Source organism: Microtus oregoni, unplaced genomic scaffold (genome assembly GCF_018167655.1).
Source record: "Microtus oregoni isolate MIOR12 unplaced genomic scaffold, Mior012 000038F_ref0000394, whole genome shotgun sequence".
In the NCBI taxonomy this organism is placed as follows: domain Eukaryota; kingdom Metazoa; phylum Chordata; class Mammalia; order Rodentia; family Cricetidae; genus Microtus; species Microtus oregoni.
Window position 1 is genome coordinate 19,382,120 of NW_024543097.1, and position 20,891 is coordinate 19,403,010.

Sequence of the window (20,891 nt, forward strand, 5' to 3'; positions counted from 1 at the left end):
CTTATTCACTTGTACTCTGTCCCAGGAGCCCAACATAAGGGATCTTTCTCCTCTGGCATTTTAGTGGATAAAAATGTAAAGGAGTCCTTGAAGAACATTAGAAAGATAGAGAAAGAAAACCCAAATCAGTATGCTACTTTCTAGTTTTCCTCTGCTGCCCCTCTGGGCTGGAGATCTTCATTTCCCTAGTAAAACTTTCTCGTGTGACTTTCTTATTTTGGTTCCAATTAATTATACAGAGCTTCCAGAAAACTCTTTCCCATCTACTTATTACATAATGGCCTGTAGGATTACTTTCAGTATTTTCTCTCTTATCTCCCATTTCTTCAGCACTGCATTTTGTTGTACTGTATTTCATTAGCCTGTATGCTGTATGCCAACTTTTATCCTTGCCTTGGCCATTCAATAATCTCAGCAACCTGAGTGGCTTCTAAGAGTATAGATCAAAGTTCTTTAACCAAATTTTGCAATGGCCAATTTTTTTTTCAACTTACATTTCTCATCCTATCCTGGATTTTTGTTTTCTTACTCTTTTCCATTCTTCCTACCCTCGCCCTTGCTGCACTTGAAAGGGGTACATGGAATGGTTTGGAGAAGGTAACGGAAGGAGAAAATAGTATGATTATATTTTCATCTTAATAAATAAAAATTTATAAAACTAAAAGCAGTCTGAAAACTGGGTAGTTTCCTTTGGATATTGATTTAATTCCTCTTATTTTTATAATAATAAAGTTATTGTCTCCTGATTGTTTCTGAAAGACACTTTTTTATATTTAATATTCATAGACATACTACAATTGTTCTTGCATTAAAAAAGGATTGACAAATGCAGATTCTGATGGAGATCTTATTGATGCCATTCCTGGAAAATGTGATACCAAGTGTAACACATTACCTTTGTTTTTTGCTTTTTTCTTTTCTTCGATTGCTTTTTCTAGTTCGGCTAGTACACCAATAACCTTGATTATACTCCGGTAAGTATGTAATACTCATAATTATTATACATTTGGTACTAAAGAATTATACATTTAGAAATAGTTCATATTGCTACAGCAAAAGATTTTCTATGTTTTAAAGTAGTAAATAAAGAGGAAAAATATTTATGTTGTTAAATTTTGTGTATAATTTTTCCTTATACTTGTTTATTTGCCTAACTTATATAGATGTTTCATATAGGTTCACTTTAACTTAAGTTACATAATTTTGGAATTGCAAAGATTACTCTCTAATATTATTTAGAATTATGTAGAAACTGTATCTATGCACTAGTAACAAAATACAGTTAATACAAATCATAGATTACATTCACTTTTTATAACACAAAAGAAGAATCCATAAATCTGAATTTTTTTAATTGTTGCATAAATGTGGATATAAAATTGATTATTTAGAATGGGTATTTGGCCCTAGTTCTACACTTATCATTCATGTGTTCTTCTAGAATATGTAAAGTCCACCTAACATTCATTTTTATTATAGGAACAAAATAAAAGGACATTAAATTTATCTTTTCAAGTTAACAAGAATATTTGTGTCCTAAAAATCCTGTAAAAGATGACCAACAAAAGGGGAAAACAATAGCTCATTTCTGGCATCATCACAAATAGCTGTGGAGTAAAAGTAGAGACAGAAATATGTGGAATATAGTTTTTTTCTGATAGAAAAAAAAAGCAGGATGAAGAATAAGAAGGAACTAGAAGAAGAGAAAATAGGGGAGAGTATGATCAAAATATATGTATAATGAAATTCTCTAAAATGGATAATCATAATTGATGAGATATATGTTTTGTTTTTGTTTTATGTTGTAGTTTAAGTGTTTTTGGTGGATAGGGTCTTCCTGTATAACCCCAGTTTTTCTCAATGCTTTTCTTTGTCTCTGCCTTTCTGGTACTGGAATTTCAGTCAAAAATGGTCATCTTGATAGGGTAGTTTGAAGATAGAAAGAAAAACGGAGTTAAATGGGGGGAATAGAGGAAAAAGATAGTGATATTTAGAGATATGATAGCCCATATTAGGGAAATATTTAGCTTTGTTAAAAGGGTGAAAATTGTCACTTTGTTGGAATATGGAGAAATCTTGGAATATATTCAGACTTCTCCTTTGGGTCCACTAATGATAATTTTGTTAATGAAAATAAAATTCAAGGAAGAGTAAATATAAAAGAACCCATACTTGAGCTGGCAAAATGCCTCACTGAGAATAGACACTTTCTACCATGCCTGAAGACCTGAGTTCAATCCCTTGAACTCACATAAGGGTAGAAAGAAAAAACACATCTTGAAAGTTTTCCTCTGACATCTGTAGCACCCCTCCCTCTTATTAGAGAATATTTCCTGTTTACAGATCAGTAGAGTTGATATTAGGGACATGATCATCCTACCAAATACAATCTACAATCTCATACAATCTCCATCAATGTATTCTATTGTCATTCTTCGTAAGACGAGGGAAAATTCTAAAATTCACATGTAGATATGAAAGATTACAAATAGCCAAAATATTGATGAACACAAAAGCATATGCTGGAGCTATATACGCCTTTAAATTATGCAGCCAAGCCATAGTGACAAAAACACTGTGATATTAGCATAAAGGCCAATTGGTATAGTAACGTAAGAGAATACAGGACCCTTACAGGATTCTGAGGAAGCACAGTCAGGTTCTTGGGTGTCACCAGAGGTGCTTCTACCTGTTGAGTTCTCCCTCTAGCCTCTATGTCTAAATTAGCATGCAGTTAGGCTGGAAACTCAGCGAAATCACTAAGACTTCAACTTATTTTTTGTCTCACAAAGATGGTTTAAGTAAAGCATATGTAATATTTCTTACTAATTTTTCATGTCAGTATGTTTTGTTTCAGAGAAAAATTCTGTCATTCTACATATAAGAAAACTCCCATGCTAAATGATGCAGAACACTCTGTTGTAATTAAGCCTATTCCCAACAGTTCTACTTTGAATGAAAACCTTTGAACAAAAATTTTGCCCCTAAAATACAGCGGTTGTTTTTATCTCTAGTCAATCAACATTGTGGAAATGTATCTTATATTTATAGAATAATTGAATTGCTGGTGGGTAATTAGTAATCATTACTTTTTTATTAAAAGAATTTGATACAATGCATGCTTGACCAGGTCAATATGGGTAGAATTAAGGTGATTTTTTTGAAATGCCATGAAATTTGGTGCCATGTTTTTATAAATGAAACATTTTGGCTCAGTGATTAAGAGCACTGACTGCTCTTCCAGAGGTCCTGAGTTCAATTCCCAGCAACCACATGGTGGCTCACAGCCATCTACAGTGAGACCTGGCTCCCCCGTCTGGCTTGTGAGCACACATGGAAGGAATGCTGTACACATAATAAATAAATATTAAAAATAAATAAATAAATGAAACATTTTCTAAAGTGTTTAGTTTTAATACAAGGAAATAAATAACAAAGGAGCTTTACAAAGTACTGATATAAAACATAACTCTGCACTGCTTTTCTTCTTCAACAAATATTTGATTTAATCAGCAAGAAACACAGAGATCCTTCTGTCTAATTTTTCAATATTCTCATTCATAACTATAAATATATACAATGGATTTTAGTTGTTTCTGACACTTGTTTTCATCTTTTCTTCTTCTCAACAAACCCCTCATACCTTTAATGACTTCTCTCTGTGTGTGGCTTGCTAAATTAGAGTTTTTTGCATGAATGTAATTGAACTTCTCCTGCTTAAACTGATGCAAAGTAGGTTTTCATTTACTTTAAGGAGTGAAAATAATAAGGGTACAACATGAAAGAGGATAACTCAGAAATTAGGACTGTTAAAGGAAAGTGGAATAAAATGGCAACCAAATGTCAGTTGGCAAGGCATGGTATTCGCATCTTCACTCTAAGGGAGTGAGAGTGAAAAATATCTGTAAGGAAGACACCTTTCTGTAGCACTCAGTCACCCTGAGTAACAATGGGGAAGAATCCTGAAGAAAGGGACTGGACTTCAACTTTCTCCTTCATCCAAAGTACCATTTAGGTATAACCCAGTCAAAAGCCTGGAAGTTAAATGATGTTTACCAAAATAATTTTTGGAGTGTAAAATCCAAAATCTCCAGCAAACTAGAAAAATGTGAAGTGGACTTCACAAAGGTGTAATGGATTCTAAACAAAATTGGCCCTGCCAGCATGAGGAAAGATGAATTAAGAGGAAGAGAGTTAAGCCACGTCAAGAAGAGAAGGCTTAGGCAGATCTGATTCATGAAGTTCCTTCTCTTGGGAAGAATAATGAGCTTTGTAGACAGCGTGTTTAAATAATGGAGAAAGGGAAAAATTTATATTTTATCTATATGGAAAATTGAGCTTTTGTCAACTAGCTAAAGATTTGTATAATAAACTATGCAACATATATAATTATAATATTTTATAATGTAAAAATATATAATTTATAAATTCATGTTTATAATATATAGTCACAATATGACATAATATATAATATATATTTATATATAAAACATTAACCTAACACATAGGTAATATTGTTGTTTGCTTTCAGAACTTTACCTAACAATTTAAAGTCCCTGGGCATGGGTGTGACCTATACAGCTTTGAGATTATTAGGTATGTATTTTCAGATATGCCTAATGTATCAAATTGTTCATATTTATATATAAATTTGTTTATATGTATATTTAAAATTACAAATAAATAATAATGTAAAATAACACAAAACAAGTAAATAGGAGATTGCTTGGAAAAAGTTGGGAGCTGATTAAATTTAGAAAGAAAATGTGTGAAATAAAATCCATCCTGTTAAGTAAATATACATTACTTATGTTGTGTCAGGCTGGAGCCATGAATTTGAACCTGAAGTTTCTTTTATCATCTCACAAAAGTGACTTTGAGAGATTTTACAAAACCTTCACATACTCACAGTAATTTTCTACTTTCCGTAAGCTTGTGAAAACCCCAAATTAAATGTCTTCATCACCAATGATTCTCAATTTGATGCGTCTATGAATTTAATTTTTTTCTTTTTTATTGTTATTAAAAATTTCCACCTCCTCCCATTTCCCTCCCCCTACTGCCCTCCCCCTCCCCCTTCTTCTCCAGTCCAAAGAGCAGTCAGGGTTCCCTGCCCTGTGGGAAGTCCAAGGTCTTCCCTCCTCCATCCAGGTCTAGGAAGGTGAACATCCAAACTGGCTAGGCTCCCACAAAGCCAGAACATGCAGTAGAAACAAAACCCAGTGCCATTGTCCTTGGCTTCTCAGTGAACCCTCATTGTCCTCCATGTTCAGAGAATCCAGTTTGATCACATGCTCCATCAATCTCAGTTCAGCTGGCATTGGTGAGCTCCTATTAGATCAGCCCCACTGTCTCAGTGGGTGGGGGCACCCCTCACGGTCCTGACTTCCTTGTTCATGTCCTCCCTCCTTCTGCTTGGCTTTTGGACCTTGGGAGCTCAGTCCATTGCTCCAATGTGGGTCTCTGTCTCTATGTCCATCCATCGCCATATGAAGGTTCTATGGTGATATGCAAGATATTCATCAGCATGGCTATAGGACAGGGCCATTTCAGGCTCCCTTCCCTCAGCTGCCCAATGAACTAGCTGGGGACATCTCCTTGGACACCTGGGAACCCCTCTAGAGTCAAGTCTCTTGCCAATCGTAAAATGGATCCCTTAGTTAAGATATATACTTTCCTGCTCCCATATCCACCCTTCTTCCATCCCAACCCTCCCATTCTCCCAAGCTCTCCCCATCCTCCCCTTCTCACTTCTCTTTCCCATATCCCCTTACCCCCACCCCAACCCCCGCCCCCAAGTTCCCAATTTTTGCCTGGCAATCTTGTCTACTTTAAATATCCAGGAGGATAACTATATGTTTTTCTTTGGGTTCACTTTCTTATTTAGCTTCTCTATGATCACGAATTATAGGCTCAATGTCCTTTATTTATGGCTAGAAACCAAATATGAGTGAGTACATACCAAATTCATCTTTTTGGTTCTGGGTTACCTCACTCAGGATAGTGTTTTCTATTTCCATCCATTTGCATGCAAAATTCAAGATGTCATTGTTTTTTACTGCTGAGTAGTACTCTAATGCATATATATTCCACACTTTCTTTATCCATTCTTCCATTGAGGGGCATCTAGGTTGTTTCCAGGTTCTGGCTATTACAAATAATGCTGCTATGAACATAGTTGAACAAATGTTTTTGTAATATGATAGGGCATCTCTTGGGTATATTCCCAAGAGTGGTATTGCTGGATCCTGGTGTAGGTTGATCCCAAATTTCACCAATGATAGCCTTTGCTGGAGAGGATATCGAGTAAGGGGAACACTTATCCATTGCTGGTGGGAATGCAAACTTGTGCAACCACTTATGATTTAATTTCTATAAGAACAAATTGAATTTTCTAAGGCTTCCAATGTCATTCCAAATCCATGGTGACATTTTTTTTTAAACTGGCTTGATCTTTCAAGGACCTGTGAAGTATGAACAGCTATTATGAGTTCACGTATGCAGTAGCTATGTTATTCCCAGAGGAAAGTATTTTACAACTCTCTTCTCCATCTTCTGGTTCTTATATTCCTTCACCCCTTCTTCTATAATGTCCCCAGAGCCTCTGAAGAGAGGAGGGCCATAGAGACGTCACATCTGTGGCTAAACACTCATAGCCAAGTATTCTTAGCACTTTGAATAGTAACAAGTCTGCATTAATACCTGCTGCAATAGAAAGTGTAGACAAAAAATAAAAAACCCAGAGATTGATATTGGGGTTCAGTCTGAAAACCAGAAAAGCAAAGCAGTCAAGCAACTAGAGAAGTCTTACCTCTACCAAGGCGGGGCAGCCACGATATAAACAGACTAAGGCTCTTTCTCTTCCCATTTTATATTTCTTCTCATGCTGGTGATAAAGATGTGTGACTCCCTAAGACTGGGATTAAACATTTGAGCCTCTACCACCAGTGTAGCCCAAGGTGGCCTTGAACTCACAGAGATCATCTCACTCTGTCTCCCAAATCCTGGATTAAAGGTGTATGTCACCATTACCTGACCTTTAATGGCTTTAGCTTTACGTCTGGTCTTCAGACAAGATTTATTTATCAAAATACAAATAATATACCACTACATTTCTCCTTTGTGTCTCAAATAAAGAAGAAGTCTATAAATGATATAAGATAAACTGATGTGGGATGTCATTCTGTTTATATGTTGCTTTTATTGGTTGTTGAATAAAGCTTTTTTGACCAATGGCTAAGCAGAGTGAAGCTAGGCAGGATACAGAGAGAAAGTAAGCAGAGTCAGGGAGATGTTATGTAGCTGCTGAAGAAGACAGATGTCCGGAACCTTTCTGGTAAGCTTCAGCCTCATGACAATATACAGATTAGTAGACATGGGTTAATTTTAGATATAAGACTTAGCTAGGAATATGCCTAAGATAATGGCGAAGCAGTGATATAATTAATATTTCTGTGTGATTATTTGGGTCTGGGTGGCTGAGAACAAAAGAGAAGTCTCCATTTATTAAAAAAAACTATATACAGGAAGTATAATAGCTAAATACAATATACACAGGTAACAAATACATCAAGAATATCTAGTCAATTTGGATATGACAAACTCAGAGAAAATACTCCACATGTATCTCATCTTGGTGAATCCAAATTTTTGTACCTAATTTACTTTCTACAACAACTTGCATTATTATCCAAAACTATCTTTTGGTATCTCTCAACCTTATATACTTTTCAGTCCTTTAGTGAATTTCTTTTCTGGGTCTCATAAATGAGGGAGACTATAACTATAACTATCTTGTCTTCAACTACCTCAGAGACCCAAGAAGGAAATAATATTAACTGAGTAAGCAGGAAATGCAAGCAAGCGACTTCCACAAAGTGAGAGAAGTGACAGAAACAGCTGTCTGCCTGAATAGTTACCAAAGTTCCTCTGCAGTATTGAGGCATCTATCTTTGGCCTACAGGTCTAGCATGTCTGATAGACTTTTCTTTAAAGCAAAACATACTGAAGAGCTGTCTCTCCTTGTCTTGACAATGTTTGTCAATCACTTTTTGGTGTCTTATTTGTCCAATTAATACAGCATACTGTCAGCAGTCAAGGCAAGGGCATTTTCTTGCTCAACAACTTATTTTTTGCCACAGAGAAAGTAAACTCCACATGGAGTTTCTTTGATACCCATTATCACCTCTGAAGTAGATTGGTATTACCAGGAGCAGATATTCCTCACTGTCATAAAAAGGAACCTAGGTTATTCAATCATCTTAAATGTCATATTTGTTTGATCTCTGAAATGTTTGAAGATGACCTTCTATCTAAAATGTATCTTTTTTGACCTTGAAAACATACCGGTGTGGCTACAAGTTCAACTATACTAGGTAATTAACTATTAACCTGAATTTCCTTATTATCCTAAACGGTTGGTAATAATTTTTTAAGGAGTAGAAATTTTCATTACATTGTTAAATGAGTTACACAGGTAAAATACCATTAGCAGGAGTAGAAATGTATATACAGTTTGTTCTAAAAAATTAATCTCAACATACACAATTATATACAGTATAAAACTTCCAATCCAACATAGAACATTTAAAGCTAGTAGTTGCTTCTTAAAAGTATATTTAATAATCTTTTTATCTTATTGTATTTACATACTCCCTTTTTTATTTCAGAGAAGATTCAATAATCTACTTTTTTATCCTACCATACTCCCCTCTTTTTCTTTTCAAAGGAAGATCCTTGAATCTAATTTCCTTTGTTTAGCTTTGTTCCAGACCATTACCAATAATAACTTGCACCTAATCCCCTAAACAATGACTAATATCCATAATCCATTGAACAGCCAACAATGACCCACCCCACCTCTTGGGAATGTGGGCATCAGATTTCTAAATTTACTTTCTGCTGTCTGGGGTTGACAGTATCTTTAGGGGATCCTGAAAAGAAAAATTTGGGTTAATTTTCCAATCCTGGGAGAGGTAGCTGTATCATGTTTTGTCCAGTCCATAATGGGAAAGTGCAGGGCTTCTTGTTTCAATTCCTGACTAGAGTAGTCTGTTAGGTTGGATTACTTCAACTAGCCACCACAAAATAGTTCTGAGCAGTCCAAAACTAATCCTCAGATGATATTTTTCTATCTTAGTTGTATTAGCATAGTCCTGGAAGCATCATCATTGTAGCGTCCCATCCTTTGAAGTCTTTCTTTCTTTCTTTCTTTCTTTCTTTCTTTCTTTATTATTTCTTTCTCTTCCCCGCCACCGCCTCCCATTTCCCTCTCCCTCCTCCAGTCAAGTCCCCCTCCCTCATCAGCCCAAAGAGCAATCAGGGTTCTCTGCCCTGTGGGAAGTCCAAGGACCACCCACCTCCATCCAGGTCTAGTAAGGTGAGCATCCAAACTGCCTAGGCTCCCACAAAGTCAGTATGTGCAGTAGGATCAAAAACCCATTGCCATTGTTCTTGAGTTCTCAGTAGTCCTCATTGTCTGCTATGTTCAGCGAGTCCGGTTTTATTTCAGGCTTTTTCAGACCCAGGCCAGCAGGCCTTGGTGAGTTGCCAATAGAACATCCCCATTGTCTCAGTGTGTGGGTGCACCCCTCGCGGTCCTGAGTTCCTTGCTCATGCTAGATGCCCTTCAATGGAAGAATAGATGAAGAAAGTATGGAATATATACATATTAAAGTACTACTCAGCAGTAAAAAACAAGGACTTCTTAAATTTTGCATGCAAATGAATGGAAATAGAAAACACTATCCTGAGTGAGATAAGCCAGACCCAAAAAGAGGAACATGGGTTGTACTCACTCATATTTGGTTTCTAGACATAAACAAAGGACATTGAGCCTATAATAAGTGATCATAGAGAAGCTAAATAAGAAGGAGAACCCAAAGAAAAACATATAGGCATCCTCCTGAATATTAACCTTCATCAGGCGATGAAAGGAGACAGAGACCGAGACCCACATTGGAGCAGCAGACAGAAATCTCAAGGTCCAAATCAGGAGCAGAAGGAGAGAGAGCATGAGCAAGGAACTCAGGACCTTTGAAGTCTTATAGGCATGCTCGTGGTGCACTGCAGAAAACTGTTAAACACTCAAACTCAAACCCGAAATCATTTACAGAAAGCGAGATGAAATGTTTTTCCAGAATTAGCTAGTACTCTATATCACTGTTAATATCATGAAACAGAGTTTAAATATATATTTATATGTAATCTAATATATACACATATACTAATCTCATAAATCTTTTTATTATTATTTTTATTGCTTTATAAATAATACCATTCAAAATTTCCACCTCAACCCCTCCTCCCATTTCCCTCCTGCTCCCCCACTCACCCTTTCCCCTTCCCCTCCAGTCCTAAGAGAGCGCAGGGTACCCTGACCTGTGGGAAGTCCAAGCCCCCCGCCCCCCATCAAGGCCTAAGAAGGTGTACATCCAAACAGACTAGGATCCCAAAAAGCCACTATATACAGTAGAATCAAATCCCAGTGCCATTATCATTGGCTTCCCAGTCAGCCTCCATTGTCAGCCACATTCAGAGAGTCCAGTTTGATCACATGCTTGTTCAGTCCCAGTTCGGCTGGCCTTGGCGTGCTCCCATTAGATCAGTCACACTGTCTCAGTGGGTGAACCAACCCTTCATGGTCCTGACTTCCCAGCTCATCTTCTCCCTCCTTCTGCTCTTCAACTGGACCTTGGGAGCTCAGTCCAGTGCTCCAGTGTGGGTCTCTGTCTCTATCTCCATCCATCGCTGGACAACAGTTTTATGTTAATATTCAAGATATTCCTCAGTGTGGCTATGAGACAAGACCAGTTCAAGTACCCTCTCCCCTACTGCCCAAAGACCTAGCTGGTGACATTCCTGTGAACACCTGGGAACCCCTCTAGAGCCAAGTCTCTTGCCAACCCTAAAAATCTTATACCTTAAGAAAAGCTGTCAAAAGTTCAAAATAAAGCCAAAAGATTATGAGTTTAGTAACTATAAAATAGTTTTTTATATATTTGTTTTTTTAAAAGATTTATTTATTTATTATGTATACAACATTCCTTCTATGTATGCTCGCATGCTAGAAGAGGGCACCAGATATCATTACAGATGGTTGTGATCTACCATGTGGTTGCTGGGAATTGAACTCAGGACCTCTGGAAGAGCAGTCAGTGCTCTTAAACTCTGAGCCATCTCTCCAGCCCCTATATTTGTTTTTCTTATGTCCCATATAAGATGGCTCTTCTGACAAAGACAGAGATTTTGAATTTCACTTTAATAAGCCTGCTTGGGTTTAGAGAAGGGGAAAGCCACACTCCAACTCCAAAGCCAACTCTACTCATTAACTATACTAAGACTACAAAAAGACTACAATTGAGAGTTAAGTCTCAATTTTCCTTTTAAAATTAACTCAGAGACCTTTTCCACATAAGTTTTTAATTTTTTTACCTAGTTAATGTGGTAAAATGATCCATTCTAAGGTCATATCTTCCCTCTACATTAACATTACTGTAGGGGAATGTTTGGAGTATAATATGTCCAGAATGCAGTTAAGTTCAGATACATGTGATTCTGATTCTGTCTCCCAAATCCTGGCATTAAAGTGTGTGTCACTATTACCTGACCTCTACTGGCTTTAGCTTTGCCTTTGGTCTTCAGGCAAGATTTATTTATCAAAATACAAATAATATACCACTACAAGGAAGCTTCCCTGCTGCAAATAGAAAAACATCAAAAGTCTATAGAAATAAATGGTACTTAGAATGCAATTTTCCAATATGATCATTTAGAAACACATCAATATTTTCTTTTCTGGGTCATGTATAATTTCTATACATGCAGGGATCAGGATATTCATTATCAGGGTCAATGATACAGTTGATAAAAACATTCCAGTATTTTAAATAATATCTTTAGAGGATTGTGTGTGTGTGTGTGTGTATGTGCATGTGTGTGGTGTTTGTAAGAGAGAGCGTGTAGACATCATTCTAGTCCTGGTCAATAGTGTGTTTATAAACATTTATTTCATCATTGACTATTTTATAGGATCCATCCCTGGACCACTACTTTTTCAATTAACAGCAAGAAGTTCTTGTATTTACTGGGATGTTAGTAAATGTGGAAGTAAAGGTCGTTGTTGGATCTACAGTAAGACAAAAATGGCCTTCATATTGTTGGGACTATGTAAGTAATGTGAACTATACATATTTAAGTAAATAAAATTAATTGTAGTATTTGCAACTGCTTATAACAAGGAAATAGTTACCATGAGTAAACACTTTGATAATTTATAATTAAAGGCTTATACAATTGTGTAGGAAGTATTTTATAAACCAAAACTACAGAATTTATATGAATAATTGTTTTGCGAAGTGGGCTACAGTTCTGCATCATTCCTTAAAAATGAATGATAATTGGTATAATTTCAGTTTGTTAACTAATTTTTCCTGTGCACGTATATAGTAAAATTGGTTTCCCTCATGGATTTTTCAACTTTACAGTATTAAATATTAGATAAATCTGAATTGAAATATAGTTGTAAATAGCATCTTCAAAATATTGTTATCTCTCTGAAGAATAAATTTGATCATTTTACTGCTGTGGAACAGTCTTTGTACACTATGAATATGTGTTACATATTTACATGTTAGAGAGCTGACTGACCAATAGATGGACAGGTAGAAATTAGGTGGGACTTGCAGACAAAAAGAGAGTGTAAAGAAGAAGGAGGAAAGAGTCTCAGGAGTTGTAACGAAACATGGAAAGAAACAAGATAAACTTGCTCCATTGAAAAAAGTTGCTGCCACGTGGAACAGTATAAATAAAAAGAAATAGGTTAATTTAAAATGTAAGAGCTAGTTAGTAATAAGCCTGAGCTATTGGCAAGATGGCCGTAGGCTAGAATCCTTCCTGGTAAGCTACTGCCTCATGGTACTACACAGATTATTAGAAATGGGTTAGTTGGACGTGAGAGTTAGCCAAGAAGAGGCTAGATATAATGGGCCAGGCAGTGTTTAAAAGAATACAGTTTCTGTGTTATTATTTCGGGGCATAAGCTAGCCAGATAGCTGGGATCCAGGTAGCAGGAATGCAGCCCCGCAGCTCATTCAACATGTATGGTTATTTGAAAACTGGCTGGCACTTCCATTTCTCCTTTTTTGGTAATACTAGATAAATTATGTCATTTTTCTGTTACTGAAATTTTCACAAAATTACTCAATATCATTTTTCCAAAAATAAATTTCCACATGTCATTGCCTTGGGAAAAAAGTTGGGGTTTGTTAAATAAACACAAAGCAGAACTGATCAGGATGCAGGACAAAGATATGAGCTCTCAAACCTTCCTTGTCCCTAGTAATATGTTTTTCATTCAGACTACTCTGCCTCCACAAACCGTGCCAACAACCAAGAACTAAGTATTTATATCCCTGAGCCTATTGGCTCAAACTACCATATTCTACTCACTGACCCTCGTAAGCTAATGGTGGCATCATAATGCACAATGCATTTAGTCTCAGCATTGATTAAAGAGCCAAAGTCTCTGGAGATTCAAGAAAATCCCTTAACTGTAACCCCACATAAAGTCAAAAGGCCAATTACAGACATCCAATATTTAAAGGCACATTATACACGTTACCTTTCCAAACCAGGGGAATAGGGACCTACTGAAGATGCCCAATGTATGATCAAAACACAGGAGTAAAAGCATGTAACCTGGGTCAAGTGTCAGGGGATTTAAATGGCTACACCACTCCAGCTTTGCAATACACTTTCCTACTTCCAGTTTGTTGTTCTCTCTGGTAGATATTTCACTGTTTTGATATCTCCAAAATCTTGTTGCCTGCCCTGCTACCTCAGATTCACTTTCACAGCTTCATAGAATGGTCTCTCATAGCCTCTTGTCTTCTTAGACTCGTCCTGTTGAAGGGACTGCCCTGCCAAGTGTTGGCTGGCCTCAGCAGCACACTGAAACTTGGAAGGAGGAATTTACAACCTGGCCGCTCACTTTTACGTCTTTCACATTCCTATAATACCTTGTGAACAACAGTGTCAGATTTGGTTTCCAGTTTTCCAGGGACCATGACAGCCTGGAGTCACATCTGTAGTAACTTTTGTTAGCTTCCTCAGAACAGAAAACCCTCAGGCTCTCTTTTTATTATTATTATTATTATTGAAAAAAATTTTACAAATCAAAAGGTTACATGGGTGCCTTTAGGGTATCTTTTCCTTTATTCCAGTGCAGAGGTCTCTCCTTATTAATGCTAACCTCCTTAATAATTACAACTACCATTCCAGCCTCTATTAGAGACACTAAACTTACTAGGAGTCCTTTTCTCTCGAAACTGTACATTTTTATTTCTTCCATCTCACTTCTTTTTTGCTGAAGACCTATATAAGAGGAGACATAACACCAAGCCTCAGGTACAAAGATATGCTGTTTTGAAATATCCTCCACCAATGAAGCTAGTCTATATATTTTAATTTGGTTTCAGTCAAGTTCTTTTAACACAGGCAGAAGATAGACAAATGCTGTACCAAAACATCATAGGAATAACTGCTAGACCAGTTGTCTTTACTCCCCTCTGGATCTTCTTGAATTATGCCTCCATTTTCCAGATTTCCCTCAGCACTATTGTTCATCAGGATCCTATTTGAACAACTCATGAAGTTCTACTTACAGAATTCAATTACTTTTCTATTCCACAGTTCCAAAATTTTCTACATTTCTCCCAAAACCAACATAGTCAAGTTCTTCATAACAATAACCCTCCCACTGTTATCAAGTTCTTTATTTGTTGTTTTTCTGTTGCTGTAATAAGGTATAGTGACTAAAAGTAACTTATTACAGGGTTTATTTTGATGTATGCCTCCAGAGTGATGAGTCAGTCACAGTGGGAAGGCATGCCAGCAATGGCAGACATGACGGCAGCTGCAGGGAGCTAAGAGATCGCATCTTCAATGGTAAACATGAAACAGAGGAAATAAGGTAAATTAGGATAAGGCTATGAATTCCCAAAGCCTATTCCTAATAAAGAAGTTTTCCAGCAAAGCCACCTCCCCTGGCAGGGTCATCAACTGGGGATCAGTGTCCAGATACCTGAGACTATGGGAGAAATTCTTATTCAAGCCACTACAGTGAGTTACATTTAAAAGCAGGGGTTGGGAGAAAAAAAAAAAAGTAAAAGGCCATGGTAAGGTAGGGTGTGTTTGGCAAGAGTTAGAAGGGCGAGTGGGGGATGAATATATAAAATAGAATATGTGAAATTCTGAAGCAATTCCTTTTAATATTACATTTAAAGGAATCTTAATGGTTTTGTTAAAAACAAGCAAACATATGCCCTTAACATAGGGACAGTGTTACACTGGGAACATCTGTGACTGAACCCAGAGACTAAGTGACAAAATGGAAATCCGTCCTTTAATGAAGTTGAGGCAACAGCCAGAGTGGAGCGTGCAGCCTCAACTGTGGTTCAGGTGCCACAACAATTACATGGTCTGAAAATATTAAACAGACTTTACAGAAAAAGCATAATTCTTGAATCTTAAATTATAGGACGTTTTGAATAACATGAGACAATAAGCAATCCTCTTTGGTTCCTCCCAGAAGGCAAACCATTACTTCATCCAAGGACCTTATCTACCTGTTAGCCAGTCAGCAGTCATCTTGTCTGTAGTGTCAACTGCTGTGCTAGTACATGGCTTGTGTCCAGGTAGCCTTGATTTTGCATATTAACTGCCCCTGAAGTGAGAAAGAAGTGATGCTCAGGTATGGTGGAGAGGAATTCTTTTCAATGAAATGAGAATAAGCTTCAGAAAACTCATCAGAACAAGTTTCTAAGATCAACTCCAAGGTCTTCGCTACACACATGAAACTGCAAAAAGAAAAAGAAAAAAAGAAAGCCATGCTAATTTAGAACTTTTACCTAAGAGCTCAAGAATGATGAACAAGATAAATGATTAAGATCAGAAGAGTTTTTGTGGATAAAAGACATGCAAAATATGTTTTGATTTCATTGATAGCAGCATGTTGAACCAAAGTAATTCTGTCTGTGTGCTGTTTGGGTAAGTCTGTGCAGTTTGGCGCTACATACAGTTTCATGTACTCACTGGAGAACCTTGAAATATGTTACCACATTAGGAAGGTATGAAAGAATTACTGCAGAGACAAACAACAGGAGACAGTCAGGAAACCAGATAGGAACCAGAGATAAATTCAGAAGAAATGAAAAGAACAGGAACTACTTAGAAATTCAAAGCTAAAATAGGTAGCACCATCTAGTAAGTCTAGAAATGTACAGCAAATTGATGAATGGACAATGACAATTTGTCATTACGTACCAAAGATCCTACTCTACCCTGACAAAGAAGAAAAACTCGTCTCTTTGACAATATGCATAAATCAGATAGATATCATGTATACTATTTTTTGATTGCTATAAAAACAGGTGAGTCTTGGTATTTTATAATGAAAAGAATTTATTTAGTCCATGGATTGGGAGTTTCAAATTACAAATAGGACTGCAATTCTGTGTGGGGTTTTTGGCTGCATCAGATTATGCTACCTGACATAATGTCTGGAACTTGTGTGTTAAAGAGTTATCATATTAAGAGGCAGGAAGCAAAAAAAATACAGTGCTACCTTGGGAAGAAATCAATGTCAATTACTTGTAAAAATCTGTATCCTTAGTATTCTCTATGGGTCTCCCACTATACCCTACCTCTTATAAGACTCATCACCATGAGACTTAGTACTACAGGATCAAGCTTCGAATGCATGAGCACCCAATTTGCAGCAATCCATCTCTGCCCTCTGAGATCTGAGATGTCTTAACGTAAAATATAGTAATTTTATCCTCACAGTGCCAAGGCCTCTTCAACATCACTGCAAAGTTCAAAAATCTCAGGTTAGCTTGAGATTCATAGAAAGCACTTTCAGATATGAGCTGCTGATTAAACAAATTACATGCCTGCAAATTAGATGTGGCAAGACAGGACAAGCATCCTTAGTACGAAGGGAGATGTCAGGAGATAAAGAGGAAGATTGAAATCTGTCACAGTAGATATTGAATCTTAAAACTCCAAACCCAGTCTCCCAGGAACACAGTGCTGAAGGGTGTCCCCCCACACAACCTATGCCTGTGATTTTGAAGTCCCTGCCAGATCCACAGTCTCTCTTCCAGTCTGCCTCTGCTGTACTCTGTCTACTTTCTCTGATGCTGCTTACTATTGCTAGCTGCTCTTGCTGTCTATTGCCCACTTCCAAAGCTAAACTTGGCATTGCCCTTTTAGGCCTGTTCTGTGTGGGCTCCAATCTTGCAGCAAATTTTAGGCTGGTCTCCCTGGCTCTCTTTTCAAAAATTTATTGAAATTGTCAAGATACCAAAGCCATTTCTTTGCATTTTACTCCCCTGGACAACTAGGACAGCTTAGTAAGATCTGCTTCCAATTGTGAGCATTAGTAGTTAAGTCCGAGACATGACTACTTGGTGGTACTCACTTGGAAGCAAAGAGAGAAAGTTCCCCTAAGCAGCCAGTCCATTCAGAGTTATGAAACTTAGCCACTGAAGAATCCTCCCCTGGCAGGAGCAGACTTCTCTCCAAAGAGTTCTGAAATGTTCTGAAGCCTCTTTTTCATTGTTCCAATGCACAATGACCCACTCCTGTTTAGTCACACTAATCTCATTAGCAAATGCTCGCTGGACCCCACTTCTCTTTTCTTCTTCCAAACATTTGGTCTTGCTCTTTCCTGACCAAGCAATGAACTCATCAAGTCTTTGCATTCAGTTTCCTTTTGTTCAACTGTGATTCTGAATAAAAACAACCAGCACAGCTCTTAGCTTAATCTTACTGTTTTGTTGTTTCGGCTTCTGCCACTCAGCATTAAGCATGTGTCTTGGTATTTCTTTGCACTCCTTGTTCTACACGATCATTGCATTTCGGTCTCTGACTGCAACAGAATTCTCCAGTTACAGGTCCTTCTGGGATAAAAGTGTGGTTTTGCACCTCTTGATCTCATCTACTATGGAAATGTACTCAAAGTCGACTCCATACCACCGCCATGAAGTTCTCCTCTACCTTGGATGTTAATTTTTCTATTTCTTTAAAATAGAAAATTTCATTGCCTTGTCCGGATTTTTTTCCTATTGCTGAGTTTTCTGATCTCACTACACTGTTCTTGGAAGAACAACCAGATGCATTCTCATAATTTCTCATTCTTTTCTCAAGCTCTGTACTTCCAAAAGAACATTACAGTCATTCACTGCTTACAATTTTCACTGTAAAATTACAGCTTGACCATAGGTAGCTACATCTTTGAGGTAATATCTCCTAAGATTTGTGGAATATTTCATAAACGGAAAACTCTGATTCACGCGACACAACTGGTATTAGATAACTGGAATTGTCTTGCTACAACATTTTTACTCTAATAAACAGGGCTTTCTGTTTGTAGAGCTTAATTATTTTTATGTGATAGTTGTAATTTTCAGAAATTTAAAGCAAAACAAAAAACTATAAGAATGATTATATTTTCTATAAATTACTTTTTATTTGTGGAGAGTAATCAGTATTTTAAACACTATAGTTGATTAAAGCTTTAAGTATTTTCAGTTTCTGCTGACAGATAAATCTGAAAAATACAATGCATTTATGTGTTTTCAAATTAATACAGTTTATGAATTCATAAAACGCTGTTTTTGGAGGATATCTGATGAATATGAAACATTTTGTAAGCATTTCAAAATAGTTAACATAGCTTTATAATATTAATTTAATTTTATTTTATAATTGGGGAATTAATACTTTCAGAAATAAACTATATTTTTTCTTCAGGTAGATGGCATTCTTTCAATAACTTTTGTTAAAAAAAACAGTTACATTATAAGTATTAATTTTTTTAATTCAGGTAGTGTTTGCAAGTTGGCCACAACCTTCCTTGTTTTTTATGCACTTCAAAAATATGAGAGTCTGGTACACGACAGTTCTGAGAATCTGGCCCCTTCTGGAAAGAAAGCAAAAAAGAAAAAAAGAATAAAATAAAAAAGTTATTTCTAACTGATTTTTTCATTGGTAAGAATTTTATATTTTCTATTTGACAATATTATATTGGTAACTTTTAAAATAATAATAGTGATATACTTACTTACATTTAAAATTTCTTCATATGACTTCCACAGGTTTTATTATGATCATAAAAATAATTTGTTCTAAGATTGATGAAGATATTTTGAAACAAACAATACTTTTTTTGCTCATAAAAATTTCCCATTGATGGAATATGCATTTAATCCCAGTAGAGGGTGGGAGAGGCAGGCAAATCTCTGAGTTTGAGGCCAGCCATGTCTTCAGAGTGAGACCCAGGGCTGCACAGAGAAACCCTGTTTCCAAAAGCCAGAAAGAAAGAAAAACAAAAACAAACATAATGACTCAAATAAAGGTAGACACATACACACACACACAGACACACACACATAGAAAATCACATTGCATAATTTCAATTATATAAAAATATCTAAATATCTATAGCAGGGATACAAGAAGATAAAAAACTCATATGCACAAATAGATCAATAAATCTTTAAAAAATATTGTAGGTTTTCTTTTTTCTGCTTATTTAAAATGGATTCTTTTCTCATGCAATATATTCCAATTACTGTTTCCCCTACCACTACTCTTCCCAGTTTGTCCCCACCTCTCCTCCAGGCCAGTTGCATTCTTTTTCTGTCTGCCTTTAGAAATAACCAAACATGACAAAATAACATATAAGAAGATAAAACAAAATCCATCACATCAAGCTGGTTAAGGCAAACCAACAGAAGACAGAGACTCAGAGCAGGCACAAGAATCAGAGACCCATTCCTTCAAATACTCAGGAGTTTCTTGAAAACACTAAACTGAAAGCTATAATACAGAGCGGAGAACCTGATGCAGACCCGTGTAGGCCCATGTGCTTGGTGCTTCAGCCTCTGTGGGTTCATATTATTAGCCTTGCCCAGTTGATTCAGAGAGCCTTTTTCCCCTTGTGCCGTCCTTCCCCTCTGGGTCTTATATTCCTTCCTCCTTCTGCCAGGTTTCCTCGGCTCGAAGGAGAGGGATATGATGGAGACATCAAATTTAAAGCTGTATGTTCCTAGAACTTTTTCCTTCTGTATAATATCTGGCTGTGGGTGTGAGCATCTGTTTCTGTCTGCTGCAGGAGGAGCTTCTCTGATGATGACTGGATAAGGCTCTGATCTATGTATAGCAGAATATCGTTAGGAGTCATTTTACTGGTTTTTTGATTATTATTTTTAGATCAGTAGTTGATTTTAACCTAGGTCTCTGGCCTCTCTAGTGTCTGGTTCTTGGTCACTCAAGCAGTGTTGGGTATGAATTCTGTCTCATGGAGTGGGCTTTAAGTCAGATGACACATTGATCGACCATACTCCCACAAGGTCTGTGCCACCTAGCATATTTTGTGATTTGGTTGGTGTCTTCATTTCTCTTTTGGTTACTACAGAGTACCTTCTCACACCAAAGATACTACATTGAAGGAGTAAAGGCTCCATGTAGGCACCTGCTGGACTTCTCTATGTTCAGTGAGTGGTGTGGGTTTTGTCCTCATCAATGGGGCCCTACTGTCACTTTGCTAAGAGAGACCCATTGGCTTAGCAATGACTTAGCCTGGGTTGTTTGGGGATTTCCATTGGACCGCTTTGGTCAACAAGTCAATTGAATGCAGCAGTCCTGATATTGGAAGCCTTATGTGAGATAAGAGATGACCTTTTGTACACCGTCTCCCCCATTATTAAGGGACCTCATTTGGATCACCTTCATATCCATTATGGAGTTTTGATTATACTAGGTTTCAATAACGTCTCTCAAGTACCTATCAGTGCCAGCTGCCCCCCCACACACACACACTTTAT

General features: G+C 36.9%; 1 protein-coding gene across 1 annotated transcript in view; it reads left to right on the forward strand.

The window, feature by feature from the left end:
* Window positions 1-20,891, forward strand: part of LOC121433391 (solute carrier organic anion transporter family member 6A1-like) — a 131,237-nt gene that overhangs the window by 62,166 nt on the left and 48,180 nt on the right. The window contains exons 12-16 of the mRNA XM_041631755.1: window positions 787-974; window positions 4,532-4,596; window positions 12,031-12,168; window positions 13,359-13,468; window positions 14,859-14,971. Coding sequence (XP_041487689.1) covers window positions 787-974; window positions 4,532-4,596; window positions 12,031-12,168; window positions 13,359-13,468; window positions 14,859-14,971 — 614 coding nt within the window. The remainder of the gene's footprint in view (window positions 1-786; window positions 975-4,531; window positions 4,597-12,030; window positions 12,169-13,358; window positions 13,469-14,858; window positions 14,972-20,891) is intronic.